This window comes from Parasteatoda tepidariorum, chromosome 9 (genome assembly GCF_982258835.1).
Source record: "Parasteatoda tepidariorum strain Cologne lab strain chromosome 9, Ptep-v5.0, whole genome shotgun sequence".
Classification (NCBI taxonomy): Eukaryota; Metazoa; Arthropoda; class Arachnida; order Araneae; family Theridiidae; genus Parasteatoda; species Parasteatoda tepidariorum.
In genome coordinates this window covers 57,498,319-57,521,867 of record NC_141763.1, presented here as the reverse complement: position 1 = coordinate 57,521,867, position 23,549 = coordinate 57,498,319, and the positions used below count along the sequence as shown (strand labels likewise).

At 27.1% G+C, this 23,549-nt stretch overlaps 1 protein-coding gene across 1 annotated transcript in view; it reads right to left on the bottom strand.

Annotated features, from left to right (window-relative positions):
- The window catches only part of LOC107437680 (uncharacterized), a 626,528-nt gene that overhangs the window by 215,067 nt on the left and 387,912 nt on the right, over nt 1-23,549 (bottom strand). Inside the window, exon 8 of the mRNA XM_087151873.1 lies at nt 20,861-22,076. Within this exon, the coding sequence (XP_087007999.1) occupies nt 20,861-22,076 (1,216 nt within the window). The remainder of the gene's footprint in view (nt 1-20,860; nt 22,077-23,549) is intronic.

Genomic DNA, 23,549 nt, shown 5'->3' with positions numbered 1-23,549 from the left:
AATTGGCTGCGCAAGTGTTCATAAAACGAATCACATATATTTCCAGACCGATGAACTTGTCATTTGTATTCTTAAAATATAGGTGTATAAACAACATAATCTACAGGATGATGTTGACTGAGCTACAAAATCATCCAGAATGTTAAAATATCCCTGTCTATTTATTAATGTTAAAATATATACTCCTACTCTCACCTCAGTCAGGTGCAATATGAAAAACATCTCCAAAATATTAGTATTACTTTTTATTAAAAGATACTTTTTTATTGCTTAGGGAGACTAAATTTTAGTTTGGTGAGCATATTTATATTGCAATACATATGGTATATTTCATCCTGTTTGCAACTTTATTTCAAATCTGGGCCAAAATGCATACGCTCTATATTAAAAATATATTTCTATTTAAGAAAATTGTTTGAAAGAAGGAGTATCAAAATTGATGATAGATTCCTTTCGTTTAATTTCTTAGAATTTAATGAAAACTCGCAAATGGAGCAGTTTGTAATTATTGTGAAATCAATTCAAATGTATTTTAGTCGTTAATTCTTATTAAATGTATTTATTTACGAAAATGGATTAAAATCTTTCATCTGATACTTAAAAATTATATTACAAGGAGGGTGAAGTCTTTTAAAAAATTTTAATGCCAGAAACTCGATAATAATACAAGAATGAGCGAAAAAACTCAGCAATAAAGTAAATATATTTCTGAATGATAATGCAAAAATATTAATGAAAAAGAATTAACTGCAGTGTTTTTTTTTCACAATTCTTTTCTAAGATTAATTTTTTTCCCCTTTAACATTCGAAATGATGAATGCATGCAAGATAATAAATACTAAAGCTCACAACAAAACGAAAATATTATTTATCTGGAAATGCTCAAATATTTTATAAATGCATTTCGGCTAAAAAAAAAAAATCAATACGGCTCTATCTTCTTATTAGCAAAAAAAAAAAAAGAAAAAAAAGATGCAATGTTTTTCTTTATATGTTTCCAGTGACAGGATAAGGAACCATTTTAAGAGAATCCATTTAAAATTTCTTAGAAATTATTTCTAGAAATTCATTTGTACTTATGCATTTAATCTGGGAACAAAATATTTCTGTCATTTCTAAATGATAGCTGTAAATTCCCCTTAGCCAAAACGAAAGAATGATTAATTAGAACCGAGCAATCTGAACGGAGCTTTACAATCTTGAAGAAGATGAAAATTCAACATTCCAGACTCTACTAAATTTGCCCATCTTTTCCAACACCACATAAAACTGCAAGTTCGTTCCTCGCCCCATAAACCCCTCTTCTTTTCAAAACAACATCTTCCAAGGAAGAAGACTCGATCGAAATATTATTTCGCCCCAACTTTTATTAGGGAAAATCCTTAATAATGGTATGAGAGACCGTAAAAGTTTTACTCGGGCGAGCGAGAAAACTGGCGAGAAGGCGACGCGCTGGCGCAATAAATGAAGAACATTTTCTGGAAGGAGAGAAAAAGAAGTTTATTGTTGGCAAAAGGCGAGATGATTAGAAAAGTTGTCGTTGTCATCTTTCCAATCTTCCTCCGTCTTGCAAAGGCTTTTCTGGAGTGGCTTTTGACCCTCTTCAAACCTTACTGCTACATCTGCCAAAATGAATATCTTCGAAAATTTTGACGCCACTTGGCAGGGGCTGCAAGGGCAACAAACGAAAATATATTAAATTATTGGATCCTGCCCGGGGAAAGGAGCACTGGAAAACGCATTATTGTAAAAGTTTTATTTTATAATTTGTGATATAGCTTTTTTTATGAAAAAAAACTTTGTGCATAGCTTCAAGGCATTATTTTTTTTGTACACATATTGGTACGTCAATGGCATCACAAAATTTTTATTACAAAATGTATGACCAAAACTGAACTTGTAAATATAGTTTTAGTAAGCCAACTTTTAGTTTTAAAAATATTTTTTACTGGGTTGAGTTTGTGGATGGAAAAACAATCCATTATTACATTAAGGCATGCATACTGTTTAATATATTGTCATTATGACAGATAAACGATTTTTCAGGATTTTGAAAATACAGTTAATATTTGCTTTATTCTCTGCTTATCAAGGATATACAGTAAGGAATTCTGTAAGAATACTTTTGGATGTAGGTACTTTTTGCGGTAATATCCATTTCTTTTGTAGAACACGTTAAGGAATAGAAAGTCCGATTTACCGTGATTTTTACAATAATAATTACCGTAAAATTACTGAATTACTCTAATTAAGTAAATATTGCTGTAAAAATTACGGTATGACATATTACGGAAAAGATGACTTTCGCCGTATAATGGATTCTAAAGGATGGATTACTATAATGGATTACTATATCCAGATATAGATACAGATCATACTTAGCCAGAATTTCTTAGTGTATGCAAAAGTATGGATTTTAATATATTTTTAGTCCTCTATTTTCAAGATAATTTACAAATATAAATCAAATAGAGATGTACAGGAATCGAGATTTTCCAAGGATCGAGACTCCAAATCCAATTTTTTATTTAAATCTATAAGCGAAGCAAAGTGTACGAATTACAGAAACAAACGTAATTGCAGCCAAAAAGTACCAGTGGTTTACTGGTGAAAATCAAAAATTTGAACACCGTTATTAACAAAAGACCGAGTTAAATTACTTTATCATCAGAAGAGTATCTTGAGTTTGGTTGTGGAGCAGGCATAATTTTCTTGTTCTCTCTCTCTGTGTGCTTCAAATTTAAAGTTATTAGACCCTTTGACAATTTCATTGAACGCAGTATTGATTCAGAATCTATTTGAACAGTAAAAAAAGGCTTGTGGGGTATAGTTCTTTGGCAAAAGCCTGAAGAAAAATGAGTATGAAATAAAAATACTATTGCAAAACCTTGCTTCAATATTAATAAAATGGAATAATTAAAAAGGCCCCGTAAAAAGGCTTATTATGAGTAATCCTTGGGAAAAAGAGGAAAAAGCAAGTTGCGATGGTTAGACGCAGTTGAAAGAAATTTTGAAATATACAAAGGCAACGATCACCCATAGGAGTGGGTAGAAAACTTTCAAATCTATTGAAGCTTTATTTGTAACAAATAAAGTTTAATTAATTAAAGTAATAATAAGTTTAATTAATTAAAATAATTATTGATATTAAAGCCATTGAATCCATTATTAATAAGGTAGCAATTTGAACCAAATAACCGTTCAGATTAACTACTTTTTTAACCACAATTTGCTTAATTCGTTTCCACGTCTGTTTGTTATTGGCAAGTCTTGCAACCTAAATTTCTACCACATTCTCACTACTATGAGTTCTCAAACTCCGATTGGAGATCTGTGCTGAATATTATTTCCAGTTATTTATCAACCGCTACGAGCAGAATTCATTGGTATTTTTTTTCCGCTTCAAAATGAATAGGAGAATTAATTGATTTTCTCATTTCGGTTTACTAATCGGGTACTTGATCTTACACCAAGTAATTAAGTTATAAAAACACAAGTTAGTTTGTCAATTATTTGACTAAATTCTTAATATTTAGTTATCTTAAGCAAACATTGCTCTAATGTTTCTGAAGGAGATAAACTAATGCAAGGCATTAATTATTAGTACTTCATATTTGGTTATGTTGTAAAAGTTACCAATAAGTAATTATATTATTCTTATGTTTGCTAAATATGAATTGTTAAAAATACACACTTCATATTTGATATTATACACACACCAATATTGTAATCTACTCTAATGATAAATTGATAAAAAAAAAGATGAAATACAAGCAGCCTGCATATTCTCACCTTATTTTAGACCCTTTACTTAATTATATGGTATTAAGTATATGTAACCAAATTATTTTTCTACAAACATTCAATAGTTTTTGCAACCTTAACCAAAATGTTCGACAAGCACTAATAACACATATTGAAAAGAAATATTAGCATGGATCTCAAAAAGGCAATTATTAAAATAACTATTACTGCAATCTAACTTAACAGCCAAGAGTTGATGATGTAATAAAACAGACTAAACAAAAGCGAAATGGGTGTTCTTAATAAATTCACTGTTTGAAGATTCTAAGCGCAAAGCAAGCAGATAAAGCAAGCGCCATTTTGCGCTATCGTTCACATCAGGCAAGAGCAAACATGGAGTTTCAGGCAAAACGTCGACAACGCCCCTGCGAGAGCGATAGATAGCTTTAGCTTGAAATGTCCCAAGTGAATGAAAAGTATTACCCTCCCTTCAGCTAGAGGTAATGGCAATATGGGTTAACAAAATGATTACCTGGGGAGATATTAGACAGCATTTTTCGCATCGGTAGGATCTGAAAATGGCGCTGCAGCACGCATTAACTTTCTTCAAAATAATGTTGTATCAAGCACGTTTTGTGGTTTGGAAATATCTTGATAAGGAAGATGTATATGAGAGATTCTTTTAGCTTCAGATAGACAAAAAGAAAAATATCATTTTGAATCTAATGAATTATTGGAGACCTAACGGTAGTTTTGGAGTTAAAATTAGAAACAAATTAGTAGAGAAATGTAGTGGAATATTTTAGGTACACAAATAGTTAATTCATTAATGAATATAGATGGTAGTTATATGCGCACATAAGTTTTAATGTTCAAACATTTTATCACGGCGTACTGATTAATAAAATAGATTCCTATAAACAGTTTGTTGTAGAATACTTAAAACAAAATGAGAAATTTACATATTTTTCTCTTAAAGTCGGAAGTATTTCAAGTAGTAATAATAGTGATTTTGGGGAAGTTTAGTGATATATTCTTAGTTCAGAAAATGCAAAAATATAAACTTTTAGTGTTAAGTAGAGAAAAAATCCCGCCAAGCATATTTTGATTAATATCACAAATTTTTTTTTTTATAAGCAATAAATACTTAAAGAAGCTATTTCTGTTTAAAGCCACACATCTATCATTGCGGCTTTATGAAGAAACAAATTAAAATAACGCAACTTATAAACTGAACTCAACGTATTAAGATTTTTTTTATACAAAATTTAATATAGTAAAAGAAAAATTTAAAAAAACTAGAATTTTTAAAACTTTTATTGAAAAGTTAATCTTCTTTGACATTTGTGATTGAGCTGATTTAAAATTATGTATTATTTTCCTAAATTTTTCTTAAAACTAAGGAGTATTCATTATTTTCATTTTACTTAAAATTCGTCGTATATAGAAAACGCGCAACGATCACAAATAAAAAATAAAACCATAACTGTTTCGTACTAGAAATATGAATCGTTATTTTTGATGATGATTCATATCTGAATATCAGTCTTGCCTTAAAGAATTCCTTTTTTAAAATTCTGTTATATGTCAATCAGAAGTGAATTAAGTTTTTTCAAGTGTCTCAATTTAAGGCATGAGTTATAGACATTGCTGTTTGCTTAGCGACATAGATTGCACTTAGATATAGTGTTTTCTTTAAGATAAAAATTGTTTTCATGATGATTAAGAGTGTTCTAAGCAATTTGCGATGTAATTAATGGGTCAGCTCAGAGTCTTGGAGTAAATTTTGGAGCTCGCTCCAAGATGTTCTGACTATACCGTTCGAAATCAGACAACATAGAAAATCGGTTGCAATCTTAAGAAAAGAATGAAGATGTTCTCTTCTTCTCCTTTAGTTACAAATAAACTATTTAGTGTTAAATTAAAATGTTTTTTAAAACAAACTTTTCATTTTAATTCAGCAAATCAGAATTAATCCCAAGCTTCTAATGGTCGTGAGTTGTATTTTATTATTATTAAGATTTTAAGTTTCTTATAGTAGTATCAAATTCTGGTAGAATAATTTAAAATATTGAAAAAACAATTATTCTTAAATAAAAAAAATAATGATGATGTGGGAAAACTCTGAACTGGATCGTCGGAAAATTAAATCATTAAATATTTGGTCCCCCCCCCCCGAAAATTGAAGAAATTTGGAACGAGTTCCAAAAACACGGAATCGAGGAACTGAAAAAATTGTAAATAAATAAAATATTGATTTAATCATTAAGTAATTCAATTTCGTCCATTTTTTTAATCATTTAATTGTATTAATAATTTAATCATAAAAAGTTAAATATCGTTTGGCTTGTTTAAATGACTTTTAAAAATATGCAATTTAATTTCATGCATAAAATGATATTTATAATCAAATTATTAGTTTTCTGTTTACCAGCTTATATTTTGCATGCCAATTAGTTTAGGAAAGTAAATAACGTCAGAATTATCAATTATGTATTTATACTTCTTACAAAGAAAGTATTTTCATGTTTAATACATATTTGGTGCTTTGTGGTTAGTCTGATTCAAGCGAAATTCGCCCAAAATACATTTTTCTTCATTTTACTTATCTTTTATTTTTTAAAATATAAAAAATATATAAAATAAAAAAAAGATATAAAAAAAATCAAATGAAATTGAAAAAAAAATATTGAATTTCTAACCGAAAAGTACCATATATTTAATTGATAAGCAAGTTGTTACAAATTTTATTTTTTAAATTAGGAATTCCAAAAAAATTTCACTTTTAATTAATATTCCTTTAGCATAAAGAGAGTTTATTATTATTATTATTTTATGATTATGATTTTATGAATCTAAGTTTATTCTTGGACCGTTCTTGGCGACTAGGTTCAAGGGTTCGTGTAAGAATATTGCTTCAATTTAACATAATACAGTAAAAAAGTAAATAATATTAAAAATATTCAATAAATTAATAAATCATATTTGTTTTTTTAATTAATTTAACTATTGTACTCGAATTTTGTATTCCTATTTGCTGTATTATAGCTTATGTCAGTTTATTTGAAAAAAGAAATTTCGTTTGGAAATTTACAAAAAAAAAAAAGTTTTTAAAATCTTAATTAAATCGCTTTTGGTCTTAGGTCATTAAATGTAAGACTATTTTTCAAAAAAATTTCCTTTGTTTGGACTAATGGTGATAGTTATTCTGCAAGTGTGTGAGTCTCAGGGACTAAGAATAAAGGCAAATCTCAAAAAAGTGCTCAACGAAAACAAATTTTCAATGATACTTCTAAAAGTTTGGAAGAATTGTGCCCTCTTGAGTTGGGTTCAAAATTACATAATTGCAGAATTACGCGATGAAGAGTCATTAATTCACTCTATGTATCATCTTTTCATCACCAGTAATAACATAAAATAAAATTATGATTACGTACTACCTTCTTCTCAATCCAATGGCTTAAATATCGACATAATTAAAATAATAATTTTAACTCAAAAGTTAGCAATCTCAAACTCAGGAAATGATGAAGTCAGACCAAAATACACCAACCTTGACGAGTAAGAGATTTGTGTGAACGGGACATTCCGGTTTTCCCAAATCCGGAGGGTGTCGGGAAAATTGGAAAGCAGTTCGATAAGGTCGAACGATTTGAATGATCGAAACTCAGCCTGTCTCCTTGGAAAGCCCTCCAGTCACATTGAATGCGCATGGATACGCAAGGAACCGGACTCTCAAATAACTCGAAAGATGAAGTATTTGTAATTTCAGAGGATTGAATTTTGTCTATTCCAATCAAAACTGATTTTAATAATGTTTACTGCTGCATGGTATTGTTTTCCAGTTGACTGAGTTTAATTTGTTAAATTCTATAATTGATATTACGAACTGAATTTTAAGAACATAATAACATCCAATTGCATGCTTCAGGATTGCCCTTTTCCGAAAATGATGAAAATTGTAGGATTCGAGTTGCATTGGTAATTATTACAAATCGACTTAAGTTATGAAGTAAATTTCATGACTTAAAGAATTTGAACTGATTTATTTATTTTTTACGAAGCATCTGCATAAATATTAGATTAAATACACTAATACGTTTCAGTTTGTTTTTCGCTAATTTTGTACTCTAGGTAAATTAAAAAAGTGCTGACACATTAACGCAATAAGTGGCAACCGTTTCAGTTTTTTGTTTGTTAAGTCAATTAAAAATAACTTAACAACTAACATATATCAGCTTGTACATTATAGTTTCCGAAATAAAATCAAATAAAAAATAACTAGGCATAATGATAAAACACATGGTTTTTTTCTCACAAAGCTATATTTGTAAGCCAGGTGGGTTTCATATATATATTTTCCTCAGAGCATCACATGGTATAGAAGTGTGAAATCTACAAGTACCCCACATGTTTTTTTTACATGGTATATAAGAGGGTTAACTACATGGGACCAACATGGGTTTTCCGACATGGTATACAAGCTCCCATATAGGTTTTCTCAGATTATATAAAAGTTGGTAATTTACACGGGCCATAATGGATTTTCTCACATGGTATAAAAGTGGGCAATCTATTACATGGATTTTCTCCTGTTGTATAGAAGTTAGTTATTTCCATGGGCCCAAGATGGGTTTTCTCACATGGTATAGAAGTGGGAAATCTATTTGGTCCCTATATGGGTTTTCCCCTATGGTGTAGACGTGGGCAATTTACGTGGGCACTTTAAAAATTACTTTTTGTGTTTAAAGTAAACTAAAATTAACAAGACACACTAACATGTATAATTGGCTTATTTGTGCTTTGGTATTCTAGATTACTAAGGGTTTATAAAATGCATTTTAAGCTGGTAAAAAAACTCAGTAATTTTTTATTATGAAGTATTTTTTTTTATAAAATATAAATGTTTTTTTTTAAATTTAGAACTAAATAGAGCAAATGTGGATCCACTGTGTGGAAACCACCCGTTTTGGAGAAGTTTAAAATAGCTGATCTAAATATAAATGGTGACCATTCCTTAAACCATTCATTTGGTAATTTTCTAGTTCATTATGGTAACGGTTTACAAATTAAACAGGGACAAATTAACGCACATTTAGTAAAAAATACTGAACTAAAAAGTAAATTTAACCGAATAAATGGTTTTTAAATTTTACCACATTTATCAAATTTTAACAATTATAATCGAGCCAGATTTCATTGCTACTTTTACCAAAATCCAAACCAAATTATTTAAATTTTACCAAAATCCAAACCAAAAATATTACCAAAGCGCTTCTTTAGAAATTACTGAATTTTTTGGTTAACCCATCATGTCAGAAAGACAATAAGTTTTAGCATATTCTGGTAGTTATGAACATAGTTTTTTCTCAGTTTATAGGAAATATTTATTAAAAATATATTGAATCCATTGAGGTCATGGGAAGACAAGTGTTTATTTACTTCGCGTTTAAACAAAAATTATATACTTTCTCTTCCGGCAGAATCCTTCTTTCAGTATTTGCTACTAAAATTTAATTCAAAAATATTTCCATTTTAAACATTTTAATTTCATATTAGCTAAAATTTGAATGAAGTATCCTTCGATTTTAAAGGAAACGAGAGCCATTATTTGCAGTTAATGTAAAGTGCACAGGAGAAAAAAGAAATATTTGCATCGCAAGGATTTGTAAATATATTTTGAAAATAGTTTGACTAGTATTTGCAATTACGAGATATTGTGGATAGTGATTTTCACTTATTCTTTTGGATTGTTATTCCTTTTAAATTTCACAAGGTGAAGTAAATTTGTAAGCAATTTCTTGAGAAAAATTACTTTAAAGCACGCTATGGGTACGCGTTGTTAGATATTAATTTGTTTTGTCATATAGCACAAAAAACAAAAATTTTCTTCAGTCTAGCAGTAAAAGTATTTCAGAAAGCGGTTAAAGTTTTTCATCCCTAAAATTGTTTTTAGGTTTAATTAATTCCTCTGTAAAAAATAAATATTTCTTAAAGAATTTTTTAATAAAATTTGGTAAAAGCACTGTTTGAAAAAATGCTTTTTTTCCAGAAATTACAAAAAAGAAATGATTTTCGTAAAGTTAACAATAAACTCTACTTTAAAATTTATTTTAAACCTAAGAAAATATTGAATTAATAAAAATCAAGAGAAACTCACAAGCGCTAATACCTTCTACAAATAAACGTTTTTACTAAATTTAATTAATGGATTCTTACAATCGAAGAATTCCATAATTACATAAAAAAAACTTTTCTTATACAGTTTAAAGAAATAAAAAGAAAACTAGAGGTTAATGGTTTTAATTAAAGCTTATTAAATTTCAATTTTTTTTGTAATAAAGTAAAAGAATGGAAACAATTATTTTTTATTCCTAATAAAATATTTTTTCCTGATATCCCTTTATTGTCTTAAGATGAAATAAAAGACAATCACTGCGAGATTATTTTTAATTTAGTTTATAATTTACTAAGTATTCTAGAGTTTGTTTCAATTTTTTTTACGAATTAAGAACTTAGTGAACTGAGGAAGTATAAGTATTGAATTAGGTAATATGATTTAAAAATAAACACTAAAAAAATGTTTTATAATTCGAAGTTTTATGGCAATAAAAAATAATTAAAATAAAATATTATCTCATAACAGATTCACATAATAATTGCTGTTTATTGAAATAAAACACTTTTTGAAGCATGTAGAATTTGAGGTTATTTGTATAACTGATTGTTAAGTTTATTTATATTTTCCTAAATGCTTACTTAGATTTTCATAAATGTTTGTTCAAATGTTTGTTCAAATGTAGCTCACAGTTAGAAGTGATGCATTTGTATTTTAATAATTTTTTTCATACAAGTTGTTAAAAATATTTTCATTTGTTATAAGCGTACTAAGAACAGCTATTAGTGAAAACTTAATTAGTAAATTGACTTATTAATTAGTAAAAATTTCCGAGTAATTCAAGGATTCATAAAATGTTAATAAAAAACTAAAGCTGGAACACTGTTTGGAGAATAGTTCAAATTGAAATATTATATTTGAACTATATATTTTCGAACGTCACCCTACAAAAAACATTGAAATGAAAAAATTATGTTAAATATTCATAATTTGAACTTTTCGCAAAGAGTGAAAGAACTAAAAAACACTGTAAGAAAACAATGCATTATTTACCACAGAAATACTTTTAATTTGTTATGTTTTTTTGCCCTTTAATTCTAAATTTTCGGAACAGAATTTTCAGAATGAAGTCATCAATTTGTGATTGGCAATTTTATTACGGTAACATTTAACGGATTGATCAAGAAATACGTTTTCGTCAATTTAAATAAACAGAAATGGGTATTTTTATTGTGAAATTTTTTTTCCTGCCATACACCAACCAGTTTTGAGAAGGTTGCTTGTATCGTTCAACAGATTAGGTTTTTTGAATGAAGCTACGACTATGAAATAATAATAATAATTATAATAATAATTATAACAATAATAATAATATTAATAATAATGATAATAATAATAAAAATAATAATGATAATAATAATATGAATAATAATTATAACAATAATAATAATAAAAATAATAATAATGATAATAATAAAAATAATTATAACAATAATAATAAAAATAATAATAATGATAATAATAATAATAATAATAATAATAATAATAATAATAATTATAACAATAATAATGAAAATAATAATAATACGTAATACACTGTTAAAAATTTCTGAATAAAAATAGTTAAATAACTATCTATTTAATTGTTATTTTACCACATTCAACCGGAAACAGTTAGATAATCGTAAGAAAGACGATATTCAAACTGTTAAGGAGGAGAAAAAAACGTTTATTAATTTTTTTTCCTAATACGGTTAAACAACCAGAATTTTATTCGCATCAACTGGGCTCTTATAATGCTATTTTGTTTCATATTGCTGAGTTGAGATCATGTTATACTGTAGCAAATATCATACTTTAATCAAATCGTACTGCAGCTGAGATGATTAATCGGTCAATTTCATGACCGTCTGAACAGGGGTTTGAATCACAGAGTTGATACTACATCTTTTTTTCCCATTCGTTTCAAATACATGAAGTGTTTCCAGAGTCTTGACCTCTTCAATTGGTGACCCTGAACTATGAGAAAGCGAAACTATTGTTCACGCATAAATTGTGCAGCACCCACAAATCTCTAATGCCCGTTTAAGAATTTTATTTTATTTTTAGAAACTATGCTAGTTGTAAATAGTTACGAAACCGTATAGTTTTGTATTCACGGTTTTTTAAGCAGTGGTAAACTGTTTCAAAGCAGTTAAGTTAAAAAAATATTCCGAACCATAAACTTTATGAGTGATTGGGCGGACAGACTGCTGCCGCTTATTTTACCTTAATTTTATAATGAAAATTCTAAAAAACATAGCATCTCATTTTATTACTTTACAAATACTCAGAATTGCATTTTTTGTTATTTTAATAAACATACGATAATTTAAATTGTTTTCCTTTTTATTTTTTTTATTCTTCTTTTCATATCAGCATTCAGTGGAGAGTAAAAAATTTCGAGAAAACTGAAGCAGAAGTTTTTTTTTTACTCCAAATGAAAGATAGGGAAAGAAGAAATCTTCTAAATTACAAAATTCTTTAAATGAGTATTTAAAAACAATTTCTTTTTATAAAGAAATATCTATGTATAAATTTTCTCAGTTATATTTATAAAAAATGAGCATTTAATTTTTTGAAAATGCAAGAAATCAGTTACTTAAGCATGATTGAATTATTCTCCTAATATTTTTCATAAAAAGTTTCCTTCAAAAAATTAGCAAAAGTAAGTTAATGCTAATAAAAACAGTTTTTCAAGTAATATTTCTGAAATTCATTTCTTTTTATTTTGAAACACTTGATAAGTTCTAATTTTTTTTAGAGAAAGTAAATTTTGCAATTTAAAACAAATATTTATGATATTTGTTTTAGTGTCCATTGGATAACGTAACTGAGCTAAGAGAGCGATAAAAAAATTGTCGGCCAAAAAGCTATCAAAAGTAAAATATTCAACTTTTTTCCTTTTCTAAAAACAAAATAACATCACCAATGCATTTTAAATTGATGTTATGAAATAAAAATGAATAAAAATATATTCCATAAGAAATTAAATGAAACAAAAAAAATTCTATCCCAAAAAATCAAAAATCATTGCATTCTAAAGAAATAAATGTGACCCGACCAGAGAGAAAATTAATGAGATTTTTATTTCTCATCTAAACTTAAGAAAAATTAAAAAAAAACGTTGTTTTAATTTTCCAGAAAGTCTTTATTCTCTCAAACTTTCAATGAAAGTTTTAAGGAGTAAAAATAGTTCTAAAAATGTTAAGAATTTTATGAAAAAGTAAAGGTTTTTTTATTAAAATTTTTTTTCTGTCTTTTTAACAGCAAAGAAAGAGATTATCCTTTTTTTGTACACTAAAATTTCAACTTATTTTACCTCCTTATATTTAAACGAAAACTATGATTGACAATCAAAAATTCGGAAAAGTTTAAAATAAAGTTGAAGATTTTTATTAGTATATAAAAGTATTGATTTAAATTGCAACGTAATTAAATAAATGTTTCATTTAAAAAGAATTTGGTAGGTAATTTTGAATATAAAGAAAAATCATTTTTAAAATAATGCTTGTATATTCATTCCAAAGGATAGGCTTTTGAGTATGAGTCGCTCAGAAGCCAATGCGGTTAAGTCCAAAACACAACAATAGAGAAAATTAATGTTTTTTGATACATTAGTTTTTAAAATTCTTGGTTTATTAATTTATTTAGAAAAGCGTATAAAGTCTTTTTTCGAGGTGTAAACTCTGCAAAAAAACAAGATATGTACAGGATATGTAAATAAAAACGTAAGTATTTATTGAAATAATGACAGCATCTTAAAAATTTTAGGACTTATACCTTTTGGCAGCTGAAAAAGATAAGAAATTTATGTCTACTAGTATAAACGAACTTTTATTTTTCTCAATCATCACTAGAAACAGTGACTAATAGAAAATAAACTGTTGGATTATCTCAAAAATTGTTTTTTACTTCAAAACTAGAGTGGCACGTTTCTTTGTTTTAGGAAATGAAAATAAAATTAAAAAAAATTTTTTTTTTAAAAACCAAATTTTAAAAAAATACTACGAAAAATATCATACCCCTTTTTTCTTCGTGAAAAAATACTACCGTAGTATTAAAAATACTATGTCTGGCAACCCTGAATACTACGAATTTCTTGTTTTTCAGTGTTACCAGCAATATCGAAAGAAGAAGAATAATTTAATTTTTATTTCAAAGTTTATGTAAAAAAATATTGATAAAAGGTGGACTTATTCACAATGGCTTCTGAAATTATTATACAATATATTCAGAAGCTATTAAAAAAAGGGCTGTCTAACCTAGAAAAAAGTAACCAACGAGTAAATCCTTTAATAACTAAGAAGATTATTAGTTATTTCATCAAAATTTCCAAAAATCAGAAAATATCAAAAAATGGACTTAACCGCTTTGGCTTCTGAGCTGCTCAAATATATCTTTAGTATAGGTTCCCGAATTGTTTGGTTTCATCGCCAATATACCAAGACAAAAAGTTTTCCTTTAGTTAATCGTCATATATTTTCTATCATTCGAGTTTTCCTTTTGTTACTATAATATACATTTTCTTAACATTTTAAATTATTGAAAAAATATTTTTTTGACTAGTGCGTTCATGTGTGCTTAAATTTTAATTTTCATACTCGTTTAGATGAAATAGATTCAATGTAATAAATCTATATTTATATAATCACATTTATAACACACAAATGATAGCTTATTTGTGCATTTCAAAGAGTCTTTTGGCTTAGAATTTAGAAATATTCTTTAATTTCTGCTGAAAAACTATTACATAAAACGACTTTCTTTTTCAAACACTGTATTTTCAGCCTAATTGTGAAGTTATATTACTTTTAGTAATTTTGATTTCCGTTTTAATTTAAAATGCTAAGAATATGTCCGAGCTCAAAACACTAAAAAATCTACGGATTATTTTTTGAATTCACGAAATATATCGATAGTTTACTTCCGTTATGGATTTAAATGAAAAAAAACTCTTGCTTTTAATTTCATTTGAATAAATGTTGGCTTGATGAATTATACGATTAACAACTTTTTGATGAATGATGATTGCAAAATCAATAAACTGATATTAGTCTGTGATGTTACTTATTTTCGCTAACTTAAAAATATTTAGGCTTAAAAGTAACCAAGCTTTAAGATATACTATAGAATAATACCATAAAAAGAGAGGAAGCAAAACTTTGATTATCTTTATTAAACTTTAAAGGAAATTTCGAAGGGAGAAAAACATATGATCTTGCTTTGAACTGTTTTTAAAATAATTCACAATTGAAGTATTTACAAAAATAAGTGCATATATGGTTTATTAAATAGGTTTCCTTTTTGGAAACATATGCAAATATCAAGGATAAAAGTTTTCCGATTCTATTCATATTTGTTTGGAAGTAAACAGTAGTATGCTTATTGTTTTTAATTTTCGTAACAAGTAGAATTTATTTTTTATAAAGTTTTTCGATTCTATTCATATTTGTTTGGAAGTAAACAGTAGTATGCTTACTGTTTTTAATTTTCGTAACAAGTAGAATTAATTTTTCAAAAAGTAATCTTAAATAACTCGTTACGTATTCAATGGAAAACAATATAAATATGGGTTAATAAATTTATTATTTAAAAACTACGATACGATTTTTAAGCACATGTAATATATAAACGAACGTTGTATGTATTTCATTTGCATTATTTTTAACTTAAAATCTTCTTCTACTAAGCTCTTCATTAAAATAGCTAGCATTCAACGGAAATATTTTAGGTTCTACTATCCAAGGAAGTATTTTCTTTCTTACATATTTTAAAAAGTACAGGCTTACAGTTTTTTTAACTACCCTTTTAATTGTATATAATACTTATTAATATACTTTTAAGTAATTGTAATATCTTAAATTTTTATGTCTTGTATTTATAATAAAATACGAAGCCCCATTCAACAAATGTATACATTAGTAGAAGTAATGAAATTTTACAAATTACACAAAAACTTCTATAACACGCAGACATTTTCCAGAAAAATAGGTTTAAAGTTGATCCACAATATCGGTACTTTGAATCATTATATCGAGAAAATTTTCAGAAACCTTAAATTTCTTAATTAAAAAAGAATAATTCAGAAACTTCAAATTTCAATCAAACTGAACTGCTCAATCAAGTTTAAGATGGCTCAATTTGCCCGATGATTCAATTTAACACCATATTAAGATTGTGACAAGTTTGAAAAAGACTAAGATTCATTACAATTTAAAATTACTAGCTGTGTATTTCAAACAAAAATATAAGTAAATTAAATTAATTAATTAGTAACGATTAGCAAATTAAGTTTAATCAAGTAATAAAATATCTCATGCTTCTGAAGGAGATCGAACTAAAAATGGCTAAATTTTAATTTATGTCTAATCTGCACATGTTAAAAAAATGGAATAAATTTTATAATAAGTAAGTTAATGATAAATAAATTAAATTTCATTAAGTAATAAATTATCCCATGTTTCTGAAGGAGATCAAACTAAAAACTGCTAAATTCTAATTTCTGCTAAGTCTGTACATTTTGAAAAATAACAGAATCTAATTATTGGATGTTTTCTAAAAATTCTTTGAAATTAAACACTAAAAAAATGCTTTATAATTCGAAGTTTTATGGCAATAAAAAATAAGTTAAATAAAATATTTCTAATAACAGATTCACATAATGATTGCTGTTTATTAAAATAAAACACTTTTTGAAGCATGTAGAATTTGAGGTTATTTGTATAACTGATTGTTAAGTTTAATCATATTTTCCTATATGCTTTCACAAATATTTGTTCAAATTTATTTAAATAAATGCAGCTCGCAATTAGAAGGGATAAATTTGTATTTTAATAATATTTTTTTTTCATATAAGTTGTGAAAAATATTTTCATTTGTTATAAGCGTACTAAGAACAGCTATTAGTAAAAATTAAATTAGCAAATTAACTTATTAATTAGTAAAGATTTCTGAGTAATTCAAGGATTCATAAAATTTTAATAAAAAACTAAAGCTGAAACACTGTTTGGAGAATATTTCAAATTAAAATATTATATTTGAACTATATATTTTCGAACGTCACCCATAAAAAACATTGAAAGGAAAAAAATTATGTGAAATATTCATAATTTGAACGCTTCGAAAGAACTAAAAAACATTGCAAGAAAAACAATGAATTATTTACAACAGAAATATCTAATTATTGGATGTTTTCTAAGAATTCTTTAAAATTAAAAGAAGTTATTTGAATTATAGTCGGACTAGCTATCAATAATTCTACAATTTTAACGACATTTAACTAATTGGATATAACTTATATCAGAGCGTTTTAAAACTCGACTATTATATCAAATAAAATCCGATTGTCCATAAAACAGTGATATGGAGTAAATCCATCTTTAATAAAGTGGATGCAAAACTCACGGTTCACAACTTCGTCAAAACGCTATATAAAGTAAGTTAATGATAAATAAATTAAGTTTCATTAAGTAATAAATTATCTCATGTTTCTGAAGGAGATCAAACTAAAAACTGCTAAATTCTAATTTCTGTTAAGTCTCTGCACTTTGAAAAATAACAGAATCTAATTATTGGATGTTTTCTAAAAATTCTTTAAAAAAAGAAGTTATTTGAATTATAGTTGGACTGGCTATCAATAATTCTACAATTTTAACGAAATTTAACTAATTGGGTACAACTTATATCAGAGCGTTTTAAAACTCGACTATTACATCAAATAAAATCCGATTGTCCATAAAACAATGATATGGAGTAAATCCATCTTTAATAAAGTGGATGCAAAACTCACGGTTCACTACTTCGTCAAAACGCTATATTCGGTTTAGAGAGATATATGCATTCCTTCAGTACCGGATCACTACCGGTTCCCACGGATTACGCTTGACCGGCCATCTTCTCTCTCTGGACAGATTAATTTCGCACGTCAATGTCCGTCATCCCTCCGGCAATGCCGGACACATTCCCCATGCTCCGATAAATCGGAACTGATGCAAAACTAATGTCTTTGTATGTATGTTCTAGAGATATTGTCACGTGATTTAAAGCGAAATTATTCGCACATCAAACTTATCGCAGAAATTTGCAATTCTACCAAAGATGATTTGCGTAATGGATAGAGAGGGAAACAAAATGAATTGGCCGGAAACAAATAGTTAATTGAAATTAAATGCAGGTTAAAAGTATTTAAATTGATTTAAGCAGATCTCGTATGATTCATTATGTTAATTGTTATGTTAATATCCTTCTTCAAATTCAAGCTTTAGTTTAGACAAGCCTAATTAAACACTAGTACAACACACAATTTAAGAGATATCAGATTTTCCATTTATCACATTTGAATTATTATCAAAAAAAAACATTATAAATGAAAAAAAATATATTATAAATTAAAGTAGAAAGACCTTTTGTATAGTAATTTCTTTACTTTGATCATTAATTAATTTATACTACTGTTTAAAGATATAAATTTTACAAATCTGATTGTGCAATAAAAGTGTAAAAAATCAAATAAAAGTGTAAAAAATCAATTTACTTTCATAAAATTGTAATTAATTATTATGTTCATGATTATATAACATTAACCATTAATATAATTTCTTTTATTTTTCAGAAGTATGAATTTAGCAAGACAGATTTTTAAATTGATTTACGAAATAGTTTTCTCACAACAAAGTTTTCTAAGCAGATTAACTTCGGATAAATATTGAATTGTGGGAAATAGAAATATTTTTTCTGTTAATATGAATAGCTAAAAGACATTAAAACAAATTATTGTTAACTATAGCTCACAAAAGTATCTTTTCTGAATTTTAAACATAATTTCCTGATAAAAAATATAATGAAGCATTTTTTACTTAAAGTTTTTTTTTCTTTAACTTGTATGTTAAATAAAGTTTTATAGTTCGTTTTAGCGTATTTATTAACAAAAATTGTTAGAAGGAGAATATTTAAGAGTATATTGTCATGAAATTATCTAAAGGTAGAAAATTATTGAAATACTTTTATAATTTTTCTTATTTTGAAAATGCTCTGTTTCTTTTTTAAATGTTAGTTTTTTTATTTTTCGACGTTCGAGTTTTAAAAGAAAATGAAATGCTTCTGCCAAATGCTGTTACATCTACTCTTCCAATAAGTATTTTACCTTATTATGATTATCCAACAAATTAAACTATGGCCCAGTGGTTAAGGCACTGAGCTGTTATTGTGAAGAACTTGAGTTCGATCTCCAATGGCAGCTTGAAGTCAACATAGCTTCATATGGAAGGATACCAGCTTTTGTGGGAAGTAAATGCGGCCAGTGCGCAGTACCAACCACACTACCACAATCACGTCATTGGTTTTGAAATTGTGGAACTATAACCTCTTTGACCCCCCTGCCTCACAACAAACTATTGTGGGAATGCTTTACTTTCTCAAACATATTTAATCGAAAATTTACATAGTATTTACTTGTATGTTTTTGTAGTTTACTTGTGTGTTTTTTTAGTTTACTTGCGTGGTTTTAAATAAAAAAAACTTGTTCCTTAGTTTCATTCTTATGAGGTGAACATATTGCACACACTTTAAAATGCTAAAATTTATAAAACAGTAGATTAACAAACAACAATGTAATAGCGTAAATTATTTATGATAATTCTGTTATGATAAGCTAAAAATAGTCGAAATTAACCACTGTTTGAAGTAATAAATTACAGAAGTATCAATGGTTTTCTCCCAAATTTTCCTTTTACTGGTTAAGTAAATATTTAAAAGAAATAAAATGCTTTTTACAATTATTAAAAAGTCATTCTTTCTTCTAAACACTCATGAAAATACTGTTTGTATGGAAAAAGGAGTAAGTATTCAGGATTAGAATGCCGATAATAATTTTATAAATTGTTTAATCAATAATTCCATTTTTATCGATAATGTATGAAATTGTTTATCATTACATAATCGATATTATCCCCTCAAACTCTTTAGAATGGATAATACTCGTGATTAGCTTAAAGTTTAAATTTAATCGATTCCCCTTCCTTCTAATTGCTGGTTTTGGAAATTTATATCAGTAACAAACATCGGATAAAGTTCATGTTTTTGAATCAATAGCCTACTTTTTTTTAAAAATTAATTACCCTTACAATATTGATGTTACAGACGATAGAAAAGTTCGTTTGGATGCAAGTTGTGTTTTCTAAGTAATAAGTTATTAACTTGTTTCTGTTTCATTTTACAAAAAGAAATCACATACACTGTAAAAATATTCCCACTCAAATTCCGGTAATAAGAATAGGTACTCAGGGTGCCGCTACTTTTTACCGTAAAATCTATTTTTACTGGAACAAGTTAAGGAGAAAAAAAAATTGGTGTATTGTAGTTTTTACAGTAATATATAACGCAACATCACTGAATGCCTCTAATTAAATAAATATTATAGTAAAAACTACGGCATAATATTTACGGTCAAAATGGATTTTACGGATGATGCATACGAGAAGCTGGTACTTTATACCTTAATTGATCCGGAATTTTTAACAGTGTAGGTGATATTTTTAACAACCTGAGAAAAAAAGATTATCCTAAATATTCCAAAATTTATAATGTATCTGAAAATAAAATTAATAACCCAATAAATTAATCTTAAACACTTATTCGATAGTTAATAGTTAATTATCAATAAAGAATTCTTATTTTACAAATTATGATTTTGATCCCCATCTAATTTTATATTGCCATTTTAATTATTAGTCAATTTTTTCCGATGTTCATGCTTCTTTTTTAAAGTTAAAAATTATTTTTCGAATGAAAAATGCTCAAATTTTGGAAATTTATAATACATTTTTAAATTGCTCGACATTGCAATCGTCATTTATTCCTCATCCATCAGTGTTATCCATCAGTGTTGTTACAGTTAATTTTATAAAAAGATAAAATAGCGAAATTTATTTTTAAGATCAATACATCAAAGAATCTTACCTTCGATAAAAACTACGAATCTTGCCGAAAAACCCACCACTTGACAACCAATAGAAGAAATGGAAACTGTACCAATGTCATCAAACACAGTGACCAATTGCCTGGATGTAATAGTCGATACATTGTTATAGGCTCTGATTCTAATCCATTGCTGTCCGAGGCCCTTCGCAAGCAAGGTCGATTTGTATACCCAATCCAACATATCAAAACTAGCATTTGTTTGCGAATTAAATGCATGCATGTCAACAGCAGCTTGCATAGTGTAATCTGGAATATAAACTCCTACACTTATCATTGAGTTTATTTTAGTTGAGACTGGAATAGAGACTTGTAGAGATGGTATGGCTTTTTCAATGAACACAGTCCACGTAAAAGGATAAGTTATTAAGTCTACATCGTTGTAGATTCTTAAAGACAATTTGCACGAACCAGAAGAAATAAATGTTGGCATTACCTCACATTTGCGAATGATTTCACTTTTAGTTTCATTGTATAGATATGGATAACTACAGATTATTAGCCAGTGACATCTTACATTAGTTCCTTTTAAGCAATTTACCGAAAATGGAAGAGAAGTGTTTATTTTAATATAAAAAACCGACTGCAATGGTTCAACAGTTACATTTTGAATGCCGTCTAAAGCTGTGATGTCTATTGCTGTCATGGCTTTACTAAAAATATTCGAAACAGTAGCAAAGACTTTATAATTGCCAGGATGGGGAAAGAGTAGCAAAATAGTGTCATTGTCATGTACCACACTTGATCGTTGATAATTGGGGTGAATGATTGTCCATTCAACAGCAAACTCAAGCTGTCCAATATTTTGATGAAAGACCACATGGGCAGGAATTAAAGTTTCGGTTTTAACGGTGCCATCAATTTCGATAGCCACATTTCTGATCTCTGGATACATGTAAAACAAATATCGTCGAGTTCCGAGTATGAATCTTCCATCAGTAACAAACAACAAACAGTTGAATATTCCGGGTCGATTAAAATGCCAAGTAAGTATAGTTTTGGATAATGAACAGATTTTTTTATTGTTCTTAGGTACGTCCAGCCTAGTATAAGATTTGAAGTTTTTGCATGTTATCGCAGCATTCCATTTTCTGTTGCTGGTTATAGTTGCCAAAATAGTTGCTGAAATGGGATGTCCAACAACGTAAGATGGTTCAAAGGAGTAATCGAAGTTAAACAGGATTGGAATCACAACAATCTAATAAGATAAACGTGATGCAAAAAATTAATGTAATCCATCAAAGTTTCAAATATATATATATATATATATATATATATATATATATATATATATATATATATATATATATATATATATATAGAGAGAGAGAGAGAGAGAGAGAGAGAGCAAAATGAAGATAAAACAAAGGCACATGAAAAAAGGGGGGGACGAAAAATAATAATGAAAAAAAAATAGCAAACAACTGGAAAAGAAAAAGGATAAAAAAATTTTAAAAAATCTGGAAAATAAAAGATATAATCTTATCATCAGCCCACACGATTATATCCGCAAAAATTTTTATCGCGTATAATCGTGTGGGCTGATGAAAAGATTATATCTTTTATTTTCTGGATTTTTAAAAAAAATTTCATCCTTTTTTTTCCCCAGTTGTTTGTTATTTTTCTTCTTTATTATTTTTCTTCCCACCCTTTTTTTCATATGTGTGTATTTTTCCTTTGTTTTATCTTCATTTTGAACTTATCGAATGAGTTCTGTTTACTTGCAGCTTATGCGCAATAAATGAAACTTATTGTTATTATTATTAATAATAATAATAATATTTATCTGCATTGAAAGTACATTTATATAATAATTTTATTAATAATTTTGAGTTGAGCTTTTGTCAAATAAAATTTCAAATTTCAAATTGTATTAGGTTTTAGAAAACCAATTTAAATTGGGGTTAATCACACATTATTCTTTTTCAAAATGTAAGAATAACCAGTGCTCCGTTTTGAAGAATGATAGTTAATATAGTTAGAAAACGCAAATCGAAAAAAACGGGAGAAAATGTAAAAATGTTAGAATTGAAAAATAAAAAACAAAAACACAATTAAAAAAAATATTAACTATTCGTGCTAGATTTTTTGCATGATTTATTATTACACTATGCTCTCCCATAAAAGAGTCATAGTTGTAGTTTTAAAAAATTACAGTTATGTTTTAATAATTATAAATTGTTATTCAGTAATGTTTACTCCGGTTGGGGACGATAGAATTACACATTTATCCTTTATGTTATAGTTAAAATATGCAGTTTTTTTAAAAATAAAAGCGAAGGTGGGTAGGTGTGTTCTATTTCATGCTATGTGTTCTGTTTTATATATGTTATTAATAAGTTGTAACATTTTCTGGGTACTCTCTCATAATATCAAAAGTTATAAACAACAAAATATTTTAATGTATTGCTAGTTAGGACATTAATTAAGTCTTATTGTCTGAACAAAACCTTTTTATGCAATAATAAACAATTTTATTTAGATAAAACAATAAATTTGGATATATTCTGTTTCACTGAATATGAATAGTCTTTTGATTTCACTAAAATACTGTCTAACATTGAAAATGTACTTTTGACGAGAGCGGCGTTGGATAGCTATGAATAAATATTCGAAAAAAATAAGTATCTAACTTTTATGTTCAGTTTAGTCAAGATTTTTGAGTGTTCAT